The sequence below is a fragment of the Coffea eugenioides genome, chromosome 2 (assembly GCF_003713205.1).
Source record: "Coffea eugenioides isolate CCC68of chromosome 2, Ceug_1.0, whole genome shotgun sequence".
Lineage (NCBI taxonomy): Eukaryota > Viridiplantae > Streptophyta > Magnoliopsida > Gentianales > Rubiaceae > Coffea > Coffea eugenioides.
The window spans coordinates 12,693,261-12,714,703 of NC_040036.1; the positions used below are offsets into that span (position 1 = coordinate 12,693,261).

The 21,443-nt window shown below is 36.7% G+C and overlaps 5 protein-coding genes across 6 annotated transcripts; 2 read left to right on the forward strand and 3 right to left on the reverse strand.

Moving 5' to 3' along the window:
• Window positions 1-1,777: 1,777 nt before the first annotated feature.
• Window positions 1,778-3,591, reverse strand: LOC113762741 (lactosylceramide 4-alpha-galactosyltransferase). Its single transcript, XM_027306315.1, has one exon. It carries the CDS (start codon window positions 3,314-3,316, stop codon window positions 2,009-2,011), a length of 1,308 nt encoding a protein of 435 aa, XP_027162116.1. The 5' UTR covers window positions 3,317-3,591; the 3' UTR covers window positions 1,778-2,008.
• A 2,361-nt stretch (window positions 3,592-5,952) lies between these two features.
• On the reverse strand, window positions 5,953-9,983 carry LOC113761419 (protein RTF1 homolog). Its single transcript, XM_027304395.1, has 2 exons — window positions 9,847-9,983; window positions 5,953-8,186 (listed from the first exon to the last, which is right to left on the reverse strand). The coding sequence occupies exon 2, from the start codon at window positions 8,181-8,183 to the stop codon at window positions 6,288-6,290; it is 1,896 nt and encodes a 631-aa protein (XP_027160196.1). The 5' UTR covers window positions 8,184-8,186; window positions 9,847-9,983; the 3' UTR covers window positions 5,953-6,287.
• A 1,686-nt stretch (window positions 9,984-11,669) lies between these two features.
• Window positions 11,670-13,828, forward strand: LOC113761302 (epoxide hydrolase A-like). Of its 2 annotated transcripts, none has more exons than XM_027304235.1 (4): window positions 11,670-12,105; window positions 12,595-12,762; window positions 12,932-13,110; window positions 13,308-13,828. In XM_027304235.1, exons 1-4 carry the CDS (start codon window positions 11,821-11,823, stop codon window positions 13,552-13,554), a joined length of 879 nt encoding a protein of 292 aa, XP_027160036.1. In that variant the 5' UTR covers window positions 11,670-11,820; the 3' UTR covers window positions 13,555-13,828. The 2 variants fall into 2 exon arrangements, with proteins under 2 accessions (XP_027160036.1, XP_027160035.1); XM_027304234.1 differs by having other exon boundaries at window positions 11,673-12,105; window positions 12,932-13,167.
• An 847-nt stretch (window positions 13,829-14,675) lies between these two features.
• Window positions 14,676-18,600, forward strand: LOC113762144 (epoxide hydrolase A-like). The gene is made up of 4 exons (XM_027305445.1): window positions 14,676-15,044; window positions 17,099-17,266; window positions 17,559-17,794; window positions 18,026-18,600. The coding sequence occupies exons 1-4, from the start codon at window positions 14,757-14,759 to the stop codon at window positions 18,270-18,272; spliced, it is 939 nt and encodes a 312-aa protein (XP_027161246.1). The 5' UTR covers window positions 14,676-14,756; the 3' UTR covers window positions 18,273-18,600.
• A 1,426-nt stretch (window positions 18,601-20,026) lies between these two features.
• On the reverse strand, window positions 20,027-20,805 carry LOC113762145 (NADPH:quinone oxidoreductase-like). Its single transcript, XM_027305446.1, has one exon. It carries the CDS (start codon window positions 20,731-20,733, stop codon window positions 20,113-20,115), a length of 621 nt encoding a protein of 206 aa, XP_027161247.1. The 5' UTR covers window positions 20,734-20,805; the 3' UTR covers window positions 20,027-20,112.
• Between the last annotated feature and the right edge of the window lie 638 nt (window positions 20,806-21,443).

The window sequence follows — 21,443 nt, forward strand, 5'->3', positions numbered from 1 at the left end:
GAAAGATTAAAAGTTGAAATCACCTTATCTTCAAAAGGTTTGCCATTTTTTTCTATCCTACTTTTACTTTGTTTTGAAAATGCAATTTCCACCCCATCCATAGAAGGAATTCTACTTATCAAAAGTTACAACAACCTTTAGGAATAAAGGATAGATGTGACAACATTTAAGAATAAAGGAAGGGCATCCAATTCCTTTCTATCATATTAATATCCCTGTCGTCATCCGGGTTTTCATCAGCACTTCTGATTGTGCCCATTGCCTGGTAACAACACCAGGGGCCATTGGGTTTAATAAGCTTTGAGTAGCTGGAAAAGCAAAGAGAGCATAGGTGCAGCTTATTGGGAAGCACATATGCTTTTAACCATAAAGCAGTTGCAAATTCCCAGCAAGAGTATCCATTACTGTGTTTCTAAGCACTAATTCTTCACTTTTCAGATCAGGCTGCTCCTACCAAACTACCTTTCAAACATAAAAATAAGAGATTTATTCAATGATTGAAGTGTGGAAGTAGAAAGGTTCAAAATTTAGTGTTGAATTATTAATATATAGCACAGGAAAATTGACAATTTGAACAACAGATAAGACTTGAAAGGGAAAGCACATGAAAGGCCACATGGCACATGTAATCAAAAACATCATAATACAAATGAAAGGGATGGCTTTAAAGGTTTTGGGGCTAACTCTGCCTGCATAAATGTTGCTGAGACATCAAGCTTCACCTATATGATTCCAAATGGAGTTATGCACCTCTAAACATAACAAATACAGGGAAAGGCAAACCGGCATTGATCACATGCCACATTCCATTATCATATTATGCAGCACAGCAGCATCCCTTTTGCGTCCGCAACTATCATAAGAAAGTGAAAAAAAACTGCTGTGGAAAATGAACTTAGACTCAAAAAACTGATTGAGTTGAGCACTTGGTCTCAGATGAAAAGTTACTTCAAACAGTTGCTTACTTATGCATAAACTACAGAGCAGCTAGTTACTGAGGTTTAATGAGGTTGGAACAGCCACTTGCATTTCTAAGTTTTATAGACTGTTGGTGGGATGATTCAATTATCTTGCAGGTATTCTTGCATGGGTTGTTACTTGTTACTGCTACTTGTATCAAATTAAATCATCATCGAGAATACCACTTTAGTAATCATAATGAAGAGGTATAAGTAAGCAACACCCAAGAGAGTTATTCCCGGTTGGATCAGTTAGAATTGTGTCTTACCTAATTCTTTCTAATTTAAGTTGGTACTTTGCATGATCTAACTTCATTGCCGCATCACATTTATATGTAATTAGTCAGATAGAAGCGCATAATTAGGCTGATCATCCAAAAGAGTCCTCGAGCACAACATTAACGGAACTTTATATGCTAAGGTTCGTTTAACTACAAGATATATTTTGGAATTGGATCTTAGGATGTCATAATAAAGCTAAATTCAGTTAGTCTAAAAGGCACTAGGATGTTGAGGAAAATGAGCAAAATTAAGCACCAGGATGTGTTGGTTGTAAAGAACACAAATTTGTACTTTTAAGTGGGAAAGAAGGTCAAGAATAAAGTTGAAGGATAGCAAAACTTACCAATTACAATTTACAAGTACATCACATCACCACAGGCTACATTTATTGGCCTAAACAGAACTTTAAAGAATTCACCTACCAACACGAGATTTCATATAGAAAAGCTTTCAACTCTTCTGCCATGAACTGGGAAGACTAAAACGACAAATGGCTTGAAACTGGTGAATTCAGTTATCAGACGAAACTCAAAAAATTCAAATGAAAATGAGATCATCCACAATTGCTTCTGTATAACGTGCGTAGTTGGAAGGTTTTCCAGCAATACAAATGGAAAGATATACTACTACCAGCTATTTAACATTGGCTAATTTAGACTTTGTTCTCCTTAAATTTCTTTAGTATAAAAAGAATGCAGTACTGTGGTAGGACTGAGTTGGTCCCATACCACATTTAATTCTACAATCTATTGACTTGAAGCGACACATTAACCTGAAGTAGATTTGCAAAAGATGCAAGTATCTGACATTATGTGTTGGATAATGCTTCCTTGTTGAACCTCAAGCTTTCTGCTCTCCTTATTCCAGAGATGCACTGCAAAACTTCGGCCACGAATCTGCCTAAGTTTAGTAAACATCCACTTCGATTGAGTCTCATTCCTTGGAGCTCTAAAGAGGCTGCCAATCCTGCTCCAATCAACAGGATAAAATGCCGCAGGAGGCAACACCGTAAAATTATATCCAGGCCTTTGGCTTACCCTTGAAACAACTCTTGAAACCAAGTAAGGGCCATTGTGACCCCATTTATTGCCATCAAAAGTTAGTGCAAATTCTTCAATAAACTTGTAAAGCAATGGATGCCCTTTATCGAAAATCATCACAGCATTATTCAACCTGCTCCAATTTCTTGTCTGAAGATTCACAGTCTGAGCTCCAATTGCATTCCTCAAGTTGACAAACCTCTTCAATACTATCATGTCAGCGTCGATATAGATCCCACCAAAATTGTACAGCAAACCAAGCCTAAGCAAATTGGAGAGGTTTTGGCCAAATGAAACCTCCCCGGGATTGACATTTCCTTTGGTTAAACGATCAATCCAAGCTTTTGCAACTGTATTCTTGAACAAATAATTGTAATCAGGGGAAACTGCAGCTACCCTGAATCCCTTTTTCAAGAAAGGCCTTAAAATTTCCATCCCTTGTCTTGAATCCAATGAATCTGACGCTATTATCAAGCAACCATCCGGATGTGACTTGAATAAACTTTCTATGGTGAAAAATTCTCTATCACCGAAATTGCCTATTGAAGATATCCAAGTCATAAAAAACCGAAACTTACATGAAGAGTTCGATGAATTAGCTTTGAAGAACTCCTTCACTCTTTTCGAGAACCGCTTCATTTCCCCATCCTGCCCGAAAATTTTGCTCAAAGCCTTTCTACTTTGCCTTCTTTTCACATGAAGTATGACAGATTCATTCCTAATAAAATCCAATGAATTTTGGTTTGTATGCAGGAGGGTAAAGTTCAAGTCCAAAAGGGTCTTCTTTTCTGCAACAGGGATTTCTTCTTTCACAGCATACATGACAGAAGAGGACACTTTACCTGAGGAAGACATAGAAACCAACCTTCTTGATTTTTCTGCAACATTTTCCGGCGAGGAACTAGCTAGCAGGGGAGCTGTCTTGGCTGGAAACGGGATATAAACTGAGAAGATACTGAGACTATTGTAAGCTAAAAGAACAATCAAGACAAGGGAGACAAGAAGCTGAGATAGCTTCAGTTTGAAAATCCCCATTGGTACTTCTGTGATCTTTGCATGGTCAAGGATTTACATTTGTCTTTAGGACAAAAATTGGAAAGTTTGAAGTGAAGTTGAAGAGCATTCTTCCTATTATTGTTATTACCACGTTTTTCAATAGCGGGGGCGGCAAAATTTTGGGCACGAAGATTATTGAAAATGTTTATTGGGTTTTGAGCTATGAAGATTTTGGAAGCAGAAGTTTATATAACCTATGAACGGAAGCTGGTTGGGTTTTGAGCCAAAATTGTACTTTTAGTGGAAGGAGGAAAACACAGATGGGATGAAATTAATTTGTATTGGCGGTTGGGAAGTTGGCTACGGCGTGGTGCATGCTCCGAGTCCATGACAACTTACTTGGAGTGGTTGCAAAAAATATACACTCTCTCCGTCCCAATTATTTAACCATATTTAAGAAATTCAACTTTTTTAAAATAGTGATTTTATTGTATTATTTGTACATTTTTTAAATAATTTTACCTTCATAAATTTAAATTTTAAATTTAAATGTTAGCCTGCGTATGATTAGAAAAAAGGGTTATATTGAAAATAAAGACAAAAATGTGTTTAGACTTTTTCAACGTGACAAATATTTTGGAACATTTCAAAATGAAAAATATGACACTTTAATTACATCGTAAATATGTTTTTCTCTTTAATTGTAAAGTGCACGTATATATGTATATATATATATATATATATATATATATATATATTATATATCACACTGAGTTAAGCTGACAGTGGCAGTATGCCTTCTGTTGTTCAGGCATACAGGATAAATGGTTAAAGAGTTATAGCTAAATAAATAAGAATTATGATTTGTGACCAAAGATGTTCTCAAATATATGTTCAAATTGACAAATTAGCAAATCATTGATTGGATTGAAGGCGTACTTCTCTTTTCATTTCATTGCTATGTACACCTCAATGACACGATGAAATTCAATTTATGAGTTAGGTTGATTATTTTAGCATGGGGAAAAATTAGAAAGTTTAGGGTAGGTGATCCAATTCGAGAATGATAGAGGTAAAATTATAAATTTTTCGAATACCCACTACACTTTGTGGATAGCAAGTTTTGATCACTCAACTTTTAAAAATATATATTTACCCACTAAATTATTAAAAATATAAATTTTGGATCATTTCGTCTATTTTTACCATTAAGTCTATCAGATCTAAGGACGTGCACAATAGTTTAATGAGTAAAAACATACTCACACAATAGTTAGTAGAAAAATACATATTCATACGATAGTTAACTTCTTTACTTTTCGAACTACCAACTTGGTTGCATCTCGTGACTCGTGCAAGTTCTTAGATCTAACACACTGAATTGTGAAAATAGGTAGAATGATTCAAATTTTATATTGTTAATAATTTAATGGATAAATACATACTTTTAAAATTAAATGACCAAAACCCTATTATTCTAAGAATTCAGTGAGTAGCGGGGCAATTTGCTCACAAGCAGAATGAGATACATGTAATCTAAACTTACTAATGTAAAATATATAAAAGACTGATGATTTATATATATTTTTAAAATATATATATTTTTTTTTTCTGAACACTGATGATTTATAAAAGACTTACTCGACAGAATATATTTAACTTTGTGCACCAAGTTGTCCTCTAAACTTGGGGCAGCTTGTATCTGCCGTAGTTGTTGTATTAAGAAGTACAATAACAAGTCAATGACACGACAAATGATTGTCGCCATTCCGAAGCATTTTCTATAATTGCTTATTATTTACCAACTTCAGTGACTATAACCAATCATCTATACCTTTCTCGCAAAACTTGAAACCAGGTAATTTTCTTTGAAAATGGTTAGTTTCAATTTCTAAAATTTGAGCCATGGACACATTATCATTCAAACTTTCTGGTATAACACATTTAATATCCAAGTTACCAATTTTTAATTAATTTCAAACTCAAATGAGTAATTAATCAATTTGAATAGAAATTGGGGATGCGATGGACATGAACCTGCTAAGTAAAAAGCGTTGCATGACTTAAAATCAGCAAAATAAAATGGATATCTTCACTCTCCCTACTTCAATTTTTGTTCAAATTGATTAATTTTCTGTTTGAGGATGAAATTGGTATAAAAATTGGTAGTTCGGATACTAAATGTGTTATACTAGAAAATTTGATAGCAAAATACATTCACGGCCCAAAGTTTAGAGATGAAAGTTGGCATGTTCCCCTTTTCTTTTGTTTTTTATGCAAAAATCCTGCAAGTGCACATTGTTTTATGTTCTGCAAGGTTTCTTCCACAGGGCAAAGCAGTCATGGCCTATGCAGACAAAGCTAATATAAAATTTACGGTACATTGTGCAAAGTAGAGAAGGTACATGCAACAAAAGTGACGGAGCTAAGACTCGCAAGCCTCAGCCACCGGAAGAACAGAAAATTGGAACGGTTGACGGCGCATGTCATCTTTATTTGGCTACGAAAATCAAAGTTCTCCAAATTTTAGAGGATAAATGAATGTGGACGAATTTCATAGCTATGCATAATCGAATCCGTGTCCTCCAATGTTTCAGGTTAACAATAGAGACTATAGTCCAGCCGGTGGTACGAAGATATGCTGCTGCAGCTACCCAACACGGCACAAAAAGGAACTGTTCAGTAAAAGAAAACCAATGTAGGCATTTTCCCACAAAGATTGTGAAGGAATCCGATATACATATCAAAGTTTCGAATTAAATTCACCATTCATCACTCATAAAAGCCCATGATCAAGAAGAAAGACCTTAATCAATACAACCGCATTAGTCATAATTAAATATAATGTGTCACTCAAAACTACAATAATAAGGAAAGTCTGAACCTGAAAGTGTAGCATCAAACTTCAAAGCAACCCCATTCTTCTCTTATAGTCGCTGACAGTCAAAGTTAAAGAATGTCTCCTCATCATTTTCTGGAACCCTATATCCCTAAAATGCAGCATCAAACTTCAAAGCAATCCCATTCTTCTCTTGTAGTCGCTGACAGTCAAGGTTAAAACATGTCTCCTCCCATCATTTTCTGGAACTCTACAACCAACAGTTGCTTCTATTCTCTGCTTCCGAGCCATGAACCCTGCTTGCGCTCCTTTGGCCCCACCAAAATTTTCAAGTGGATCCAAGTTAATTTCAAGTTTAAAACCATGCAGCATGTTCGACTCTCTTCCTTGATCTACAGGAGCACTTGTATCTACCAACTTCCCATCATCCGCTGCAGCTGTAGCTGCCTTTCCCATCTCAGTGGAAACTACAGCTGTGCCATTACGGTTATCAACTGCTGAGGCTGCAGTAGCTTCACCATCTGCTGCAGCTGCTTCTCCATCAATGGGGTTTTTGACATAATAATTTCTTGACCTGGTCCATCTCCTTGAGAAGGGATCATACCCAGCTTCACCAGCTTTCAGACTCGCATTGACCGGTTTCAATCCTGATGCATTCTTGAAGTTTTCAACCCTGTTCTTTCTGTTCATCTCTGCCAACCTAATAGCTTTTTTGTCCATCTCATGGGCTTGCCGAGATGCCTCCAATTCCTGCAGTCTGGCCTTGATCCTCTCCACCTCTAGTTCATCATTGTTAATCTTTGCCACTTCCATCTCTGTCCTCAAACGATCCTTCTCAGCTGCAACATTCAGCGGTCTCCATGTGGCAGACTTTTTCTCCTGCAACATCTGCTTGACAGTTTCTGCAGAGTAAACAAATGAATTTGTCTTCTGAATGGCCTCCTTCTTTTCCACTACCTCCAGTTTGCTTGGCATGCGGCCACCACTGCGCTCTACTTCCCTAACCCATTGGTCATATTCCTCCTTGGCAGGTGGAGAGTCTGAAATCATGGCCATCTGCCACCTAGCAGCAGAGTTTTCATTTCCCCAAACAACATTTAGATACTTATATGTGGTCTTGTTATCAAGCTTGTACAGGCGATCTGGGTCTGAGCCATCAACATTGCGGACAACACAGAGTCTGTAGATTGGACCATATCTATTCTTCCCAATTCCAACCCTTACAAAACAACCAACAATCAAATCCTCAAAAAAAGGTTCCATAAACCACTTTGCTAATTTAGATCTTCGAATGGTAATTTCCTTTATATCCTCATAGGTTGGCCACTTTGATTCAGCTGATGTCTTGTCTTCATCACTATCAGCCATTCCACCATCACCAGTAGACTCTTCCTCATCACTATGTGAAGCGCTTCCACTCCGGGTAGGGCTACCTATAGTTGCTGCTGTAAAGGGTCTACGCTTGACAGGTGAGTAACCACGGCTTCCAGAGCCATCTCTAGTTGCATCCCTAAGTTTCCGATGAGCCTCTGGATCCTGCTGCCTCATTCGCTTTGCTCGTATCTCATTCAGCGCGTCATCTTTGGCAGCTGCCCTGTCAGCAAATCTAGTTGATGAGCGCACAGCACGAGAATGAGTTTGAGTGGGGCTCCCTTTTCTTTTTTTTGCAAATTTCTCGTGCATTTCTCTATCACTTCTTGTTGATGCACGATCTGCTAAAATCATTTCCCTTTGAAGTTCCGACATCTGTGCAAGCTTTTTCCTATCATCTTCATCCTTGTAGAGGTCACTCCCAACAGAATCATCATCACTGTCACCTTCATGATAACCATCTTCTTCATGATTACTATCATCCTCATCCCTTTCCAAGGGGTCCAACCTTTTCTTGAGAGGGACTTGTGAACCAGAGGGTTTTCTGTTTGAATAAGCATGATCATCATCATAGTCATCATCTTTTGAGTCACTCTCATCATCAGAGTATGGAACCTTGCGTCGTCTTCTCTCACTTTCACCTGTTCTCCCAGCTGCCTCTAGCAACAAGTCGTCTAATTCTTCTTCCTCAGCCATCGTCTGCAAAATTAGGATGCATTTTTTTTTTCGTATTCAATAAGTTAAATCTTTCACAATCAATTCAGAGGAAGATGGACAAACGAATGAGTTTCTCAATGAGTCCCAAAACTAGATAAGCACCTCTCACAATGAAAACAATTTCCAGAAAAAGATGATGAAAAGGGACGCGGAAGCCAGAATGCCTAGCGGATGTCATTATTAAACATAAAGATGGTTTCATCATACAAGTTATAACATTGCATAAGTGATCAATCGTAACACGTGCAAACTCCATCTTTTGCAGTATCTTTCACCAATTCAATAATTAGGACCTATGCTGACACGATGTCCAACAAGTGCATCACATTGAACAATGGTGACAGATGCCACAAATCTAAGTTTTGCGTCATGTAAATTCAGTTCATTAATTGGTTCAGCAGTGATTGGCTAAGTCATTATTGGAACGGTGTCGTTTATTTTATTGTGGTGTTGCTTAGTTCAGTCCAGGGTCGTTTTGAACTCAGTTGGGTTTTTTATAGAATTCTTCCAGCTCAGCAAGTTTGTTGTTTCCCTTTTAGTTTGTTAGATAAATAGCATTGCTCTTGCATTGGGGATCAGTTGCAATCTTACTTTTAAAATTTTGCTAGTGACAAGGAGATATTCCTTTCTCTGCAAGAAACTTCCCTTCTTTTCCTTCCTTTGTTGATCATTCCTTTTCCTTCGATTTTTGGGTTGAATTTTTCTAATTTCTTCATTGATTGGCAAGTGGTATTCAGAGCTGTTCGATTCCGTGGCAATGGCGGAAACAACAAGTAAAGCTTCTGAGGAAAATCTTAAAAGGCTGGATAAAGAAGTTTCAGAATTGGGGGTAGCTTTAGTACCATACAAACTCCGAAAAACCAAACCAGGTACATCAACTCACAACTCTATTAGCCAAAATTAAGAATCATTCAGGACTCGGAAATCAATAGCGAAACATACAAGAACCAGAAAATGTAGTCATACAATCTTCTCAATCATCAACAAGCGGCAAAGTGAAGTCAATTCAACAGAATAGAAGCATAAACTGTATTCACATAAACCAACTTCTCAAGCAACTACATATCCAACTACATTACGTAAATCCTTCCCAGTCTAACTTTAGCTGCCAAAACTAGTGTATTGTGTCACTTTAGGGTCCATACCACATTGTACATGCATTAACTTGTATCTTTCTTACACAAACATTACAATCATTTTCATTTTTAAATCCAATATACCCATAAAAACTACCTCAATCAAGCCGGTCAAACGATTTTCCCTAATCCTCAAAGTACAGCAACTCAGAGTTTCCCCTTTTTTTCTGCTGAACGCTAAATAAGAAAATTGCTCCCGCAAAGAAGTCTAAAGCCAAACATGAAAAATAAAGAATTATCCATAGGTCGAACAAGAACTGGCATCGTAGAATTCAAAGCACAAAACAGGAAGAGTTTTTGAAGTACTATATTCTCAAGAAATAACACCTGTATCCACATATCATCACGAATTTCAACTCAAACATAGATCTGCAAGTATGCGCCTAGCAGCCCTAGAATCGAACTCCGCTAGTTTTACATTCTTCTTTTCCTTTTATTTCGTCAAACTAGCTGATAAATTAAAAACTAATAAGGCAGAATTAGATAGCTACAGCTAGAAAGCTTACCGGAGAGAGTTAGAGAGCGATAGAATTAAACAGCGGAGTCTCGTCGTCCGGTCGGCTGACGGAGTCGGTGGCTCCTCCGGCTAAATATAGCAGAGGAACAAATCCTGCTGAGATCAAGAGGATCGAGCTGAGGGCAATCAAAGGAAACCGTATATATATATTTTAATTAGTACCCCTTTTTCAGGTGAATATAATGACGCACCAGTCATTAATTTTGATGAATTTGATTACCTTATTGCTGGGCTGTCATCGGCCCATTTATCTCGGTTTTTGTAGGACGAAGCTCGGTGTTGCATAGGCCATGATGTTTAGGCTCCAACTCAGGCCCTTCTACTCTGTTAGGCTGTATTCTATACCTGATTAGCCCAAAATAAGATCTCATTTCATTTTTTTTATTATTCGAAAATGAATTCAAGCAAGTAAAAGAAAAAAAAAAGTGTATTGGTGAATATAAATGGTTGCCTGGCAACTTAATTTTTGTTTGATAATTCAATTTAACATTTAAAATTTAGTGAAATTAGACTTTAATACGTTGAAACTGTATTTCGACCCAATATTTGTTGCAACGGGATCAAGAATCCCCGTAACAAAGTTGCACAATGTTACAAATAGGCACATTGTATTTCAAGATTTGATTACTACTACTACTAACGAGTCTAATTAGTCTACCACTTGTTGAATTTCTGATGCAACAGAAGCTGTTTGTAGGCCAACAGATTTGTGGAATTGATTCTCGAGTTTTATGCAATTGATCGATAAATCAATATGAGTCTGATTAAAGAAAATTTTTTATTTGCTTAAAAATTAAACCTACAAAAATAACTTTTCTCCATAGCTACAATTTACAAACCAGCTGTCTGTTCTGCATCATGCCAAGACAGCTTTAATGGGATCACGTGCTATCTTTTTGCACCATAAATTTGGAGGATAATTTCAGAAACATCCCCTGAGGTTTTTGATAATTGCATGTGGCTCTCTTATGGTTTTAAAAATTACACCTACCTCCCTTATTCATTGAAAATGACAATATTAACCTTAATATTTTAATAGAACTCTCTTGTTGCCATGTTTATATAAAAGATGGATTTTATAATTTTTTTCCGTTTTCCTTCTTATTTCTCTTATATTTCATTAGAAATATAGAATAACTATCAATGTTGTCGCTAATATCTATTCAGAACAAATGTTAAACTAGTAATTTTTTTGATGACTTTTAATATCATTCAAATTTTGTAGCTCTTTTTTTTGTATTAAAATCAAGAATAAATCAACAATAATTAAAAACAAATTGCCCAAAATCACTACCAAACTTTGATAGTTCCATCACTAAACTAATCCATAAACTTTTATTAAAAAAAATTAGTTCATAAACTTAGAAAACACAAGATAACACTTTCTTCTCTATTTTAAAAAGAACCTATATTCTAAATAAAGCAGTATAAAAAATAACTTATTATAGCAAAAGATTTATTGTTATAGTTGATTATTAAATAACAAATATTGGTATGAAAAACTTGAGACTCTGTTTTTTTTTTTAAACTAATTGTATCGAATTACTTTATAATTGTTTAAAAGAATAAATTAAACTTTATAAGATAAGGATATTTCAGCGTATTCATTAAATTTTTTACCTTATTTTAAGGTTTGATTACCAAAGTGTCAAATCGAGGGAGATAAGTGTAATTTTTAAAACTTTAAAGGAACTAAGTGAAAATAGTCAAAAACCTCAGGGGAGATTTCTGAAATTATCCCTAAATTTGGTGTACCATAAAATCGAATGGACAAACAAGAAAGAGATGAGATTCGAATATTCTGAAAATCTTTAGACACAGACAACAATTGACCGACTACTACTAATGACAGACTCAAATTGAAACCGTGCGTAAGCGAAAATCAGAGCAAAATATTGGAAGTCATTTGATTTTGGATTCTTCCTTGAGCCATTTATCGTCTGCATTTCTTTCGCTTAGTCAAATGGAGAAGATAGAGCACAAGTATGTTGAAGTGAATGGCTTGAAGCTTCATGTAGCTGAGATCGGAAATGGGTCTAAGACAGTGTTGTTCTGTCATGGGTTTCCAGAGATCTGGTACTCCTGGCGCCACCAAATGGTTGCGGTGGCCAGCGCTGGTTTTAGAGCCCTTGCACCTGATTACAGAGGATATGGATTTTCCGATCCCCCACCTGTTCCTGAGAAGGCCAACTACTTAGACTTTGTCAGTGACCTCCACGCTCTGATTCAATGTCTTGGCATTCCAAAGGTTGATACCCTTTTGCTAATTGTCTCTTTCTGTGAGAGCATTTTGCTTTTCCCGTTAGCTGTTGTGAATGTGCTTTTCTTGCATAATTGGGAAAGCTTATTAACTCTGAATCTAATCGATCAAGAAATTTTCTTTTTTTCCTCACTCATTTCCATGAAATATAATATATTTCTATCTTAAGATGCGGAATTTGATCTGTAAGTTCACCTGCTTTTCTTTGGAAAAATGTTCAAGAAATGAACAAAGGGGATCTTTTTGAAGTTGTTTCTGATACTTTTATATGGACTACTGGGACTACCAATCTGTCTCAAGTCTTTCCTCTTTGATATATGAGTTCAGATGGGTAAAATTTCTTAATCTCATTTCCAAGATGCACCAGTATATGAGAGAAAAGAAGAGAGATGAAGAATGCTCTGCCAAAATCATTCCTTTGTCACTGAAATTAAAACCTTTTGAGATTCTTCTCCGAATTTTCCGCACAATGTGCAGGTTTTTCTCGTGGCCAAAGATTTTGGAGTCCGCGTAGCACAAGTTTTTGCCCTTCTCCATCCGGAGAAAGTTGAAGGAGTTGTAACACTGGGTGCACCCTTCACACCTTTGGGACCCCCACTGTTTCTGCAGTACCTCCCTGAAGGCTTCTATATTTCAAGATGGCAGGTGCATAATTCTCTTTGTTATTTTCTTCCTTCTTCTTGCATTCATACCAGAGTTAAGTAAATTCTGGATGCGGAATTATGCTGGAGTGGGAGTAGGGAGTCATGAATTTCGAATACAGGTTTCGAGTTCAAAATGTGGGTTCTAACAAAAAATAACTTGTTCATTCTAGGAACCTGGAAGAGCTGAAGCAGATTTCGGCAGGTTTGATCCTAAAACAGTTGTTCGCAGAATCTACATTCTGTTCTCAAGAAGTGAATTGCCAATTGCTGGGGAGAATCAGGAAATAATGGACTTGGTGGATTCATCTATGCCTTTGCCCTCTTGGTTCACGGAGAAAGATCTCGAAATGTATGGCAGTCTTTATGATAAATCTGGATTCCGCACCGCACTAAAAGTACCTTATAGGTACCCAATCAATCAAATTCCTCTTGAATATGGAACTAGCTTTGTACTGACTGAGTCAGCCATGTTTCTAAAACTAGGAGTTTTCTTGTTACTGTTCAGTCTTCTAAACCTGCTAACCAACTGGTTTGTTTGTGTTATAGGTCATTGAGCGAAGAGTTCAACATATCAGAAATGAAGGTGGATGTCCCAGCGCTATTGATAATGGGCGAAAAGGATTATGTTATCAACTTCCCAGGAATGAATGACTTCATAAGAACTGAACAGGCAAAAGAGTGTGTTCCTCAATTGGAGACAAAATACATACCTGAAGGTTCCCATTTTGTTCAGGAGCAATTTCCTGATCAAGCAAATGGCCTGATACTCAACTTTCTCAAGCAGCATAGTTGACCCGGGCACCAAAAAAACAACTCTTTCTAGTAGATTTGATGTACATTTGAATGTTCCCTACTACTTTCACTTCAGAGTGGACATCCGAAAGTTCTTAACCAGATGTGTGGATGGAGTTTCCCAGTGCTATGACATTGGTGGAGTTTGTAATGCTGTAGCATTTCTGAAATAATAGAGAGAGATTCTCTGCTGTAATGCTGCATCATTCACAATTTCTGTGATACTACTACTTAAAAGCACTTCTTACCATTTCACCAAAGCTTGGCATTTTCTAGCTTTTGTCCAACATGATGCTATGGTTGATTTTCATTTGTCAAAAGTTTTATGGGTAATATAGCTAGTGATTTCTCCCCGACTCATACAACCCAAAAAATGCAAATTTAAAACTTTTGACTATTTTTAATTTGATTTTAACCGTTAGATATTGTAGTTTCTTTTAGTTGTCCTAAATTTCCCTAAAATAAAAAAAAAATTGGGATCATATTTATTTTGGTCGAAATATCAAGAATCAATTTAACTCATGAACCAAACATGGTGGACCCAAATTGCACATCTCCCTTTATTTTAATTATGCCTAAGTTTTCAACTTTTTCTTTTATATTTATGTTTCAATTATTTCAAATATCAAACTCAATTAAAAAAGAAAAACTACCACAACATTTGATTTAACATATATAAAATTCACTAACTAACGTTGAAAATGTCACCAATTTTCCATTACAACAATCTTGTCTATCTTATCATGCCTTTTTTCTACGTTTTTTTCACATTCACTTTTCGCTCTTTCCCTTTCATTGGGGCCTGTATTTCGGCTGGAGTGTTTACAAAATATTTTTTAAGTACTAGGCATTAAATGATAAACAAATTTTTAAAAGGGTTTTTATTGTAATTTTAGAATGTATTGCATTATTTCATTCACGCACAACCGGCCTTATCTGGTGCCCAGTACATCTTTTTGCTATCCGTCTTTGTGCGTCCCCACAAAAAACAGTTGGCGTCCTTGCATTGCTTCTGCCTACCGCGGCCTACCGCGGGCAGAAAAGTGAATTTTCCACCGTGGATGGGACCACCGCCGAGAAATAAAGGTGCAAGATCCAAAACATGACGCATTGAGTTGGACTACTTAGAAGTACTGAGTAAATACTCCCTTCTGCCCATACTATTTGTATCTCTCTTGTCTTTCTTGAATTTTCCTCCTGCAAATGGATCAGATTCAACACAAGTTCATTGAAGTGAACGGGCTGAAGCTCCATGTAGCTGAGATTGGAGAAAATGAGTCAAAAGCTGTATTGTTCTGTCATGGGTTTCCAGAGATTTGGTATTCTTGGCGTCATCAGATGGTTGCAGTAGCCAAAGCTGGTTATAGAGCCATTGCACCCGATTACAGAGGATATGGACTATCCGACCCACCATCTGTACCCCAGGAGGCTACCTACTCTGACTTCATCAGTGATCTTTATTCCCTCCTTGATGTTCTTGGCATTTCCAAGGTACTTTAATGGAGTCTGTATCCTTTTACATTTATTTTGGGTTTCATGTTTCTCATTCAAAAGAGGGGTGGTATAAGGCGTCTGACCTATGTTGTTAGGATCCCGATCCGGATCGTAGGATCTGGATTAAGGCTAACGATCCAATCTACGATTATAATACGATTCTATTATTTTCAATAAATTAAATAACAATTTTAATATTTTGACTCTATTTTTGTGTAGAAAATTCAAAATTGAGTGTCGTTTATTGCATTGTAAACTATATTCAGAGTGCTTTAAATCCATGTAAATAATTAAGCGTAATTCCAAACCTAGAAAATTTGATGAATCTTTAAATTTGACTCATATAATTCACTAAAGTGAATAAATGATCTTTGTTATAGGTTATCACATGGAGCTAGTGTTTTGTGTCTTTATTATAATAAATTAATATGGTTTAGAGCCTTTAGAAATGAATTAACCTTAATTAACAATATAATTATATTGATTGCACATGAATTACATTATTTGTTACTATATTTATGAATTGCAAACTTAAAAATTATTAATATGACAATTTATTACATTTTTTGTAGGATCTACCGATTCTACGATCCGATCCTACGATCCGATCTTGCAAATCAAAAAACAATCCTAGATAGGATCCCGATTTTGAAAACCTTGCGTCTGACAAAGTGTATGGGCACAAATTAAGACTCATAATGAGAAAATCCAGTTGAGTTTTCCAGAGAGCTTATGGAGATCAGACTAGTTTGACTAGATTTGTGCGATCCATATTGAATTCTCTGCTTTGCATTCGTCCTAAATAATCACCAACTGGGAGTACTATAGTAATTGTTCATTATTTGGCATTAAGTTTTGGTTATTTTGATGCTGACAAAGAATAAATGAATGAAAAGTATAAAAGAAAAAATTGCAGTTTTGAAACCAAATGTGTGGAGCATCGGCAGTTTTAGACTTTTTTATTCTCTAAAGTATGGACGAGAGAAAATCTAGTACCAAAGGTTTCAATTTTTAAGCACATTTAGTCCAGTTGACTAGTTTTGGCAAATTGTTATCGAAATCTGGTCGCGTGGGAAGCGCGTTCGGGTAGGTAAATTTTGAAAAGAAAAAAGAAAAAAGGTTGTTGATCATAATTTGTAATTAATGGGCGCTAATTAGTCACATGCCAAGTAATTAGTCTAATTAAATGGCACTAATTAGTGCCCTTTAATTACAGATTATGGCCACCAACATTTTTTCTTTTTTTGTTTTTGTTTTTAAAAAAACCTTTTGTTAAAATGTATCCACGGTCATGTGCTGCCCACATGACTGGATTCCGGTAAAAATTTGTCAAAATCGTTAATTGGATTTAACGTGCTTAAAAATTGAAACATTTGGTTTTGGATTTGCTTTCGTCCAAACTTTAGGATCTAAAATTGCTAATGTTCCAAGTATTTGATACCAAAACTACAATTTTCTCTATCTTAAAATTCAGGGGGAATGTGAAACCAACCCACCAGGAGATCAAAATGATCGTGTTATAAACAGGTTTTTCTCATTGCTAAAGATTTTGGCTTTCATTTATCTCAATAAAAAGATCATGGAAGGTGTCTCGCATGGTATATGCGCGACTCAAATCAAGATTAATGAGAAAATATGATCTAGCTTTCGAGAGAGCTTATGGATATTAGACTGGTTTGATTAGATTTCTGCCATTCACATTTGCATTCTCTGTTCTGCACTCATCCAAAATAACCAAATGGAGGGAGTACATAGAAAATGGCATGGTAATTGTTCATTGTCCGACATAAGTTTCAGTAATTTTGTAGCTGACGAAGAAGAAAATGAAAACTCTGTTGAAATTCGGGGGAAATGTAACCAATTTTAATATCTAGCACCAACTCACCAATTACTAGCAGATCAATATGAAAAAGTAGTAGGTAAGTCCCCATCTTACACGAACGTGGATTAAGGTTGATTGTTGTTTGTATGCTAGATGATTTCTACTTGCTGCAATTTGTTGGTGTTTTTCAGGAGCTTATATCACGTGTATATCTTTGTTTTGTACACAGGTTTTTCTCATAGCGAAAGATTTTGGAGCTAGGGTTGCATACCTTTTTGTGCTTCTCCACCCAGAGAGGGTTGCAGGAGTTGTGACTTTGGGTATACCTTTCTTCCCACCAGTTCTTCCTCCACTGAAAGAGGGCCTTCCTGAAGGCTTCTATATGGCTAGATGGGAGGTATGAAAGTCTCTTTCTTCACTTATTTTTTTTTTGACACTTTTCTTTCTGGTGGTACATTTATGAAATTTTGGGATGGGATGGTGAATCTTGAAACCATTTTCAGCATAATCCAAAGTAAAGGTTTCCAAGTTTCAGCAAACGCTTGCTCTTTTATGTGGCAAGGTTTCCAAGTTTCAGGAAACTCTTGCTCTTTTATGTAGCAAAATAGAAGAGGAAACCTATGCATCTCAAGAGAGTTTTCCACTATAGGAAAAATGTCAATGCATCTCAATAAATATCTCTATCTTAGGAACCTGGAAGAGCTGAAGCTGATTTTGGCCGACTTGATCCTAAAACAGTCGTGCGCAACATCTATATCCTGTTCTCCAGACCTGACGTACCAGTAGCTGAGAAAAATCAGGAGATAATGGATTTGGTGGATTCATCTACTCCTCTACCCTCTTGGTTCACCGAAGAAGATCTTGCAAATTATGGTGCTCTCTATGAAAAATCTGGATTCCAAACTGCTCTAAAGGTTCCATATAGGTAAGCGAATAAAAATACTTCTCATTTAAAACGTTACCAATTTCTTACATGCTCTCTTTATCCTGAAATCATTGTGCCACAACGCCAGATTATAGTTCTGATTGTTCACTCAAGATCTCTTAGCTCATCTAAACAACAGGGTAGCTAAAAGTACTGGATGGCGGCTCTAGAAACTAGTTTCGTGCTTTGGTAAGGAATTAGTCAGTTAGCATAATGCACATTTCTTTGTAGGTCATTGCAAGAAGTGTTCAACGTACCAGAAGTCAAGGTTGATGCTCCTGCACTGTTGATAATGGGTGAAAAAGATTATTGCATCAAATTCCCAAGTATGGGGGGCTATATTAGAAGTGATCAAGCTAAAATGTTTGTTCCCAGGTTGGAGACAGTATTCATACCCGAAGGTAGCCACTTTGTTCAAGAACAATTTCCGGACCAAGTGAATGAGCTGATACTCAATTTCTTAAAGACCCATAGTTAATCTATATGTGCAACAAAAAGGGTCCATAGCTCCTGAACTATTTGATGCTCTGTTTTTGGTGGTTTGGAGGCTGAATGCTGTAGTTCATTGAAGTTACTTTTCCTGCAAATCTCGTCTTTACTACTTATCTAAGGCCATTTACTTTTCTAAAAGATCTTATCCATGAAGACACAGGAGATTTTCTCCTGTTAAAAAGACCATGATTTTCGCGGTCTGCATCCATACACCTACTTTGTTCACGAAATATTAAGTACCTATTGTATTGTATGCTTTCCCTTGAGTTTGTTCGTTTGCCGAGTTTAATAAAAGAGAGTACATTTAATTGAAATTGACAAGGATACAGGATTTGAATAGGACTTCATTTTTGGCCTCGCTTGTTCACCTTTTCATGAAGTGGTGTTTAGCAGAACCAAGAAACACAAGCTGAAGATTTTTATCTGGAAATGCCTGAATAAGGCATTACCTGTTAATGAAGTGGTGTTTAGCAGAACCAAGAAAGGATCACCAATATGTGAGAATTGTGGTGAAGCTGTGGAAACTGTAGAACACCTACTATTTCGTTGCAGGATGGCAGAAGCATGGCAAATAGCACCATTGAAATGGGATGGTATTGATGACCAACAAGGGAACTTTAAAAGATGGTGGAATGCTTTAACAGAGGCTAGGAATCGACCTGAAGGGCTGGAACACATTGCACTCACTGTAAACATTTTGTGGCAAATTTGGAAAGCTAGAAATGACTTTGTGTTTCAGAAAAATAGAAGACCAGCAAGTAAAATCATACATCAAGCTCAAGAAGAGTGGCTGGAAATGCAGAGAATCCAACACAGCAAGGACCAGATGAGCATTCCAAAAACAACAGAAGCTGTAGTGCAGCAGGCAGTAACCACAAGTACTGAAAGTCCTATAACCATTTGCCTAGCTTTTGACACTCAGAGAAAAGCAAGTCAGATGGGAATAGGCATAGTGGCAGTGAGGGGAAATGATCAAGTGCTAGCTACATGGGCAGTAAAGGAATATAGCACAGGGAACATTCTCATGGATACTGCAGTGGCCATCAAGCTAGCAATGATAAAGGCAAGGGAGCAGCAATGGAGGAGAATTCAAGTAGCAATCACACAGCGACAGCTTTTGAAGATGATAGAAACCAAAAGGGCTACGGACATTCGACTTCATTCTCATATTGAGGACATCTACGATTTAAGCTCAATGTTTGTGGAATGCTCATTTGTTTTAGCTAGGGGGGAAGTGACGAATAGCTTAGCTAACCTCAGTTTTTATGCGCTAAGCATATTTTTTGATGAGGAATGGTTAAATCCTCAGTGTCGAAGACACTTGTATAGTGCAGCTTGAGCCTTTGCTCATTAGGTGTAAATTTTTACACAAGTTAATATAATTCATTATCGTTTCCGGAAAAAAAAAGTTCACCTTTTCATCACTGTTGTCTGTGTTTTACAAGAATCTGGGATGGGAAATTGCTACATGCCAATCTTCAAGGCATGGTGGAAAATGCTACATTTGCCGAATCAGTGCATTCATGCATACAACATTAAACTAAGGTACATTTATTTTCGTCCACGAAGGATACAGAATTACAAAAACCTCCTAGAAGCATTTTGCAAGAACTTGGCAAATTCCCAATCCCAAGTAGTAGCCTGCCCCAGAAGGAATACGAACAAACAAGAAACAAACAACATATGATGCCCTGAAAACCGAAAGTAAGTTATAGCTCTTCCCAACACTATTAACTCCAGTGATGAAAGAATCAAATTTTATTCATTAGACCGAGTGAAATGACGTGCTAGCAGACTAGAAGAAGAAAGTAAACACAGCATATATATCATTTAGACTTGCCCTGGAGTCTCAAGGTAAATGCATATAAAGACAAAAGAACCTCTGTCAACCTCTCTCTGACTTCCCCATCGATCAAGTTACCATCTTCATCACACTTCTGGGGCGGAACTAAAGGCCTCCGGAGGAAAAACTCAGGCTTATTGATGAAATGAAGATTAAGAAAGACTCCAATCTGGCGGACATGATACTGTTGAAGAGCCCCACCAGTACCTCCGGCAGCACCTACAAGTGCAGCAGCCTTATCAGCCCAAACATTGGGGGGTCTTGATCCCCAATCGATAGCATTTTTCAGAGGTGCAGTGACAGAATAGTTGTAGTCTGGCGAAGCAAAAAGAACGCTATCTGCTTGGCGAATCTTATCCCGAAAAGCCTCAACTTCTGGGGGAAAAGTCCCATTCACTTCTAAATCTGTATTCAACAATGGTAAAGGTGAAATGTCTATATACTCTATGATCATGCCACCTATTGACTCATTGGATATCTCAATTGCTGCCCGGATGAGGCCTCGATTACAAGAGCCCTTACGGAGGGAGCCACAGATGGCTGCAACTCTGATGGGGGCTTTTTCGGGCACAGCTGGAGGATTGGTTTTTGCTGCCTCTTCCATGATTGATTCAGACAAACCCAAGAAAGACTGACCACCCGCCCCCTATATAGAAGACTAGAATGTCGTACAAAATTCAGCTGTCGAGTCTGAAACGAACAACATCATATCTATTTCATTAGTTTGGATTGGGCGGGCCTATAAATGCTAGTACTTCAGCCTTGAGCTGTCGTCAGGCCTGACTTCAACAGCAAAAGATTGTGTGACTGAAGTTCGAATTCATTAAATTATTAAATTGTTAAGTATTAAATCTAATATATTTGGGTATATATCACATTCAGTGATAAGTAAATAACTTATCACTTATTTTTTTAAAGCAAGTTTTGTTTATAAAATTTAATGTCACTTAATTAATTCAGATATTCAATTTTTAGTTATCAAACATGTCTGAACACGTTAAGATCTGAATCTATTAAATTTAAATGTTAAATTGGGTTATCAAACAAGGACTTAGGTTCCGTTTAATAAAACTGAATCTGAACTCTGAAGTCTGAATACTGAAACAATTAATTTACTAAATTTTAAGTACTGAAAAGAAATATATGATGTCTGAATTTTAATGCTAAACTTATTTATACTATTTGATAAATATTTATAACTAAATGTTTAATAAATTTAATTTGACAATTTTGCCCTTATATTTTTTCATTCAAAAAAGAAATAGAACATATGATTTAATTAGTTTAAAATATTAGGTATGAAAATGACAATAT

What these genes read in the sequence shown, in the direction of transcription:
- LOC113762741 (XM_027306315.1), bottom strand. Translation starts at nt 3,316, where the DNA reads ATGGGGATTTTCAAACTGAAGCTATCTCAGCTTCTTGTCTCCCTTGTC.
- LOC113761419 (XM_027304395.1), bottom strand. Translation starts at nt 8,183, where the DNA reads ATGGCTGAGGAAGAAGAATTAGACGACTTGTTGCTAGAGGCAGCTGGG.
- LOC113761302 (XM_027304234.1), top strand. Translation starts at nt 11,821, where the DNA reads ATGGAGAAGATAGAGCACAAGTATGTTGAAGTGAATGGCTTGAAGCTT. An exon ending in AATGTCTTGGCATTCCAAAG is followed by an intron (nt 12,106 to 12,594) that starts GTTGATACCCTT and finishes CACAATGTGCAG; the next exon opens with GTTTTTCTCGTGGCCAAAGA. An exon ending in GCACTAAAAGTACCTTATAG is followed by an intron (nt 13,168 to 13,307) that starts GTACCCAATCAA and finishes TTTGTGTTATAG; the next exon opens with GTCATTGAGCGAAGAGTTCA.
- LOC113762144 (XM_027305445.1), top strand. Translation starts at nt 14,757, where the DNA reads ATGGATCAGATTCAACACAAGTTCATTGAAGTGAACGGGCTGAAGCTC. An exon ending in ATGTTCTTGGCATTTCCAAG is followed by an intron (nt 15,045 to 17,098) that starts GTACTTTAATGG and finishes TTTTGTACACAG; the next exon opens with GTTTTTCTCATAGCGAAAGA. An exon ending in GCTCTAAAGGTTCCATATAG is followed by an intron (nt 17,795 to 18,025) that starts GTAAGCGAATAA and finishes ATTTCTTTGTAG; the next exon opens with GTCATTGCAAGAAGTGTTCA.
- LOC113762145 (XM_027305446.1), bottom strand. Translation starts at nt 20,733, where the DNA reads ATGGAAGAGGCAGCAAAAACCAATCCTCCAGCTGTGCCCGAAAAAGCC.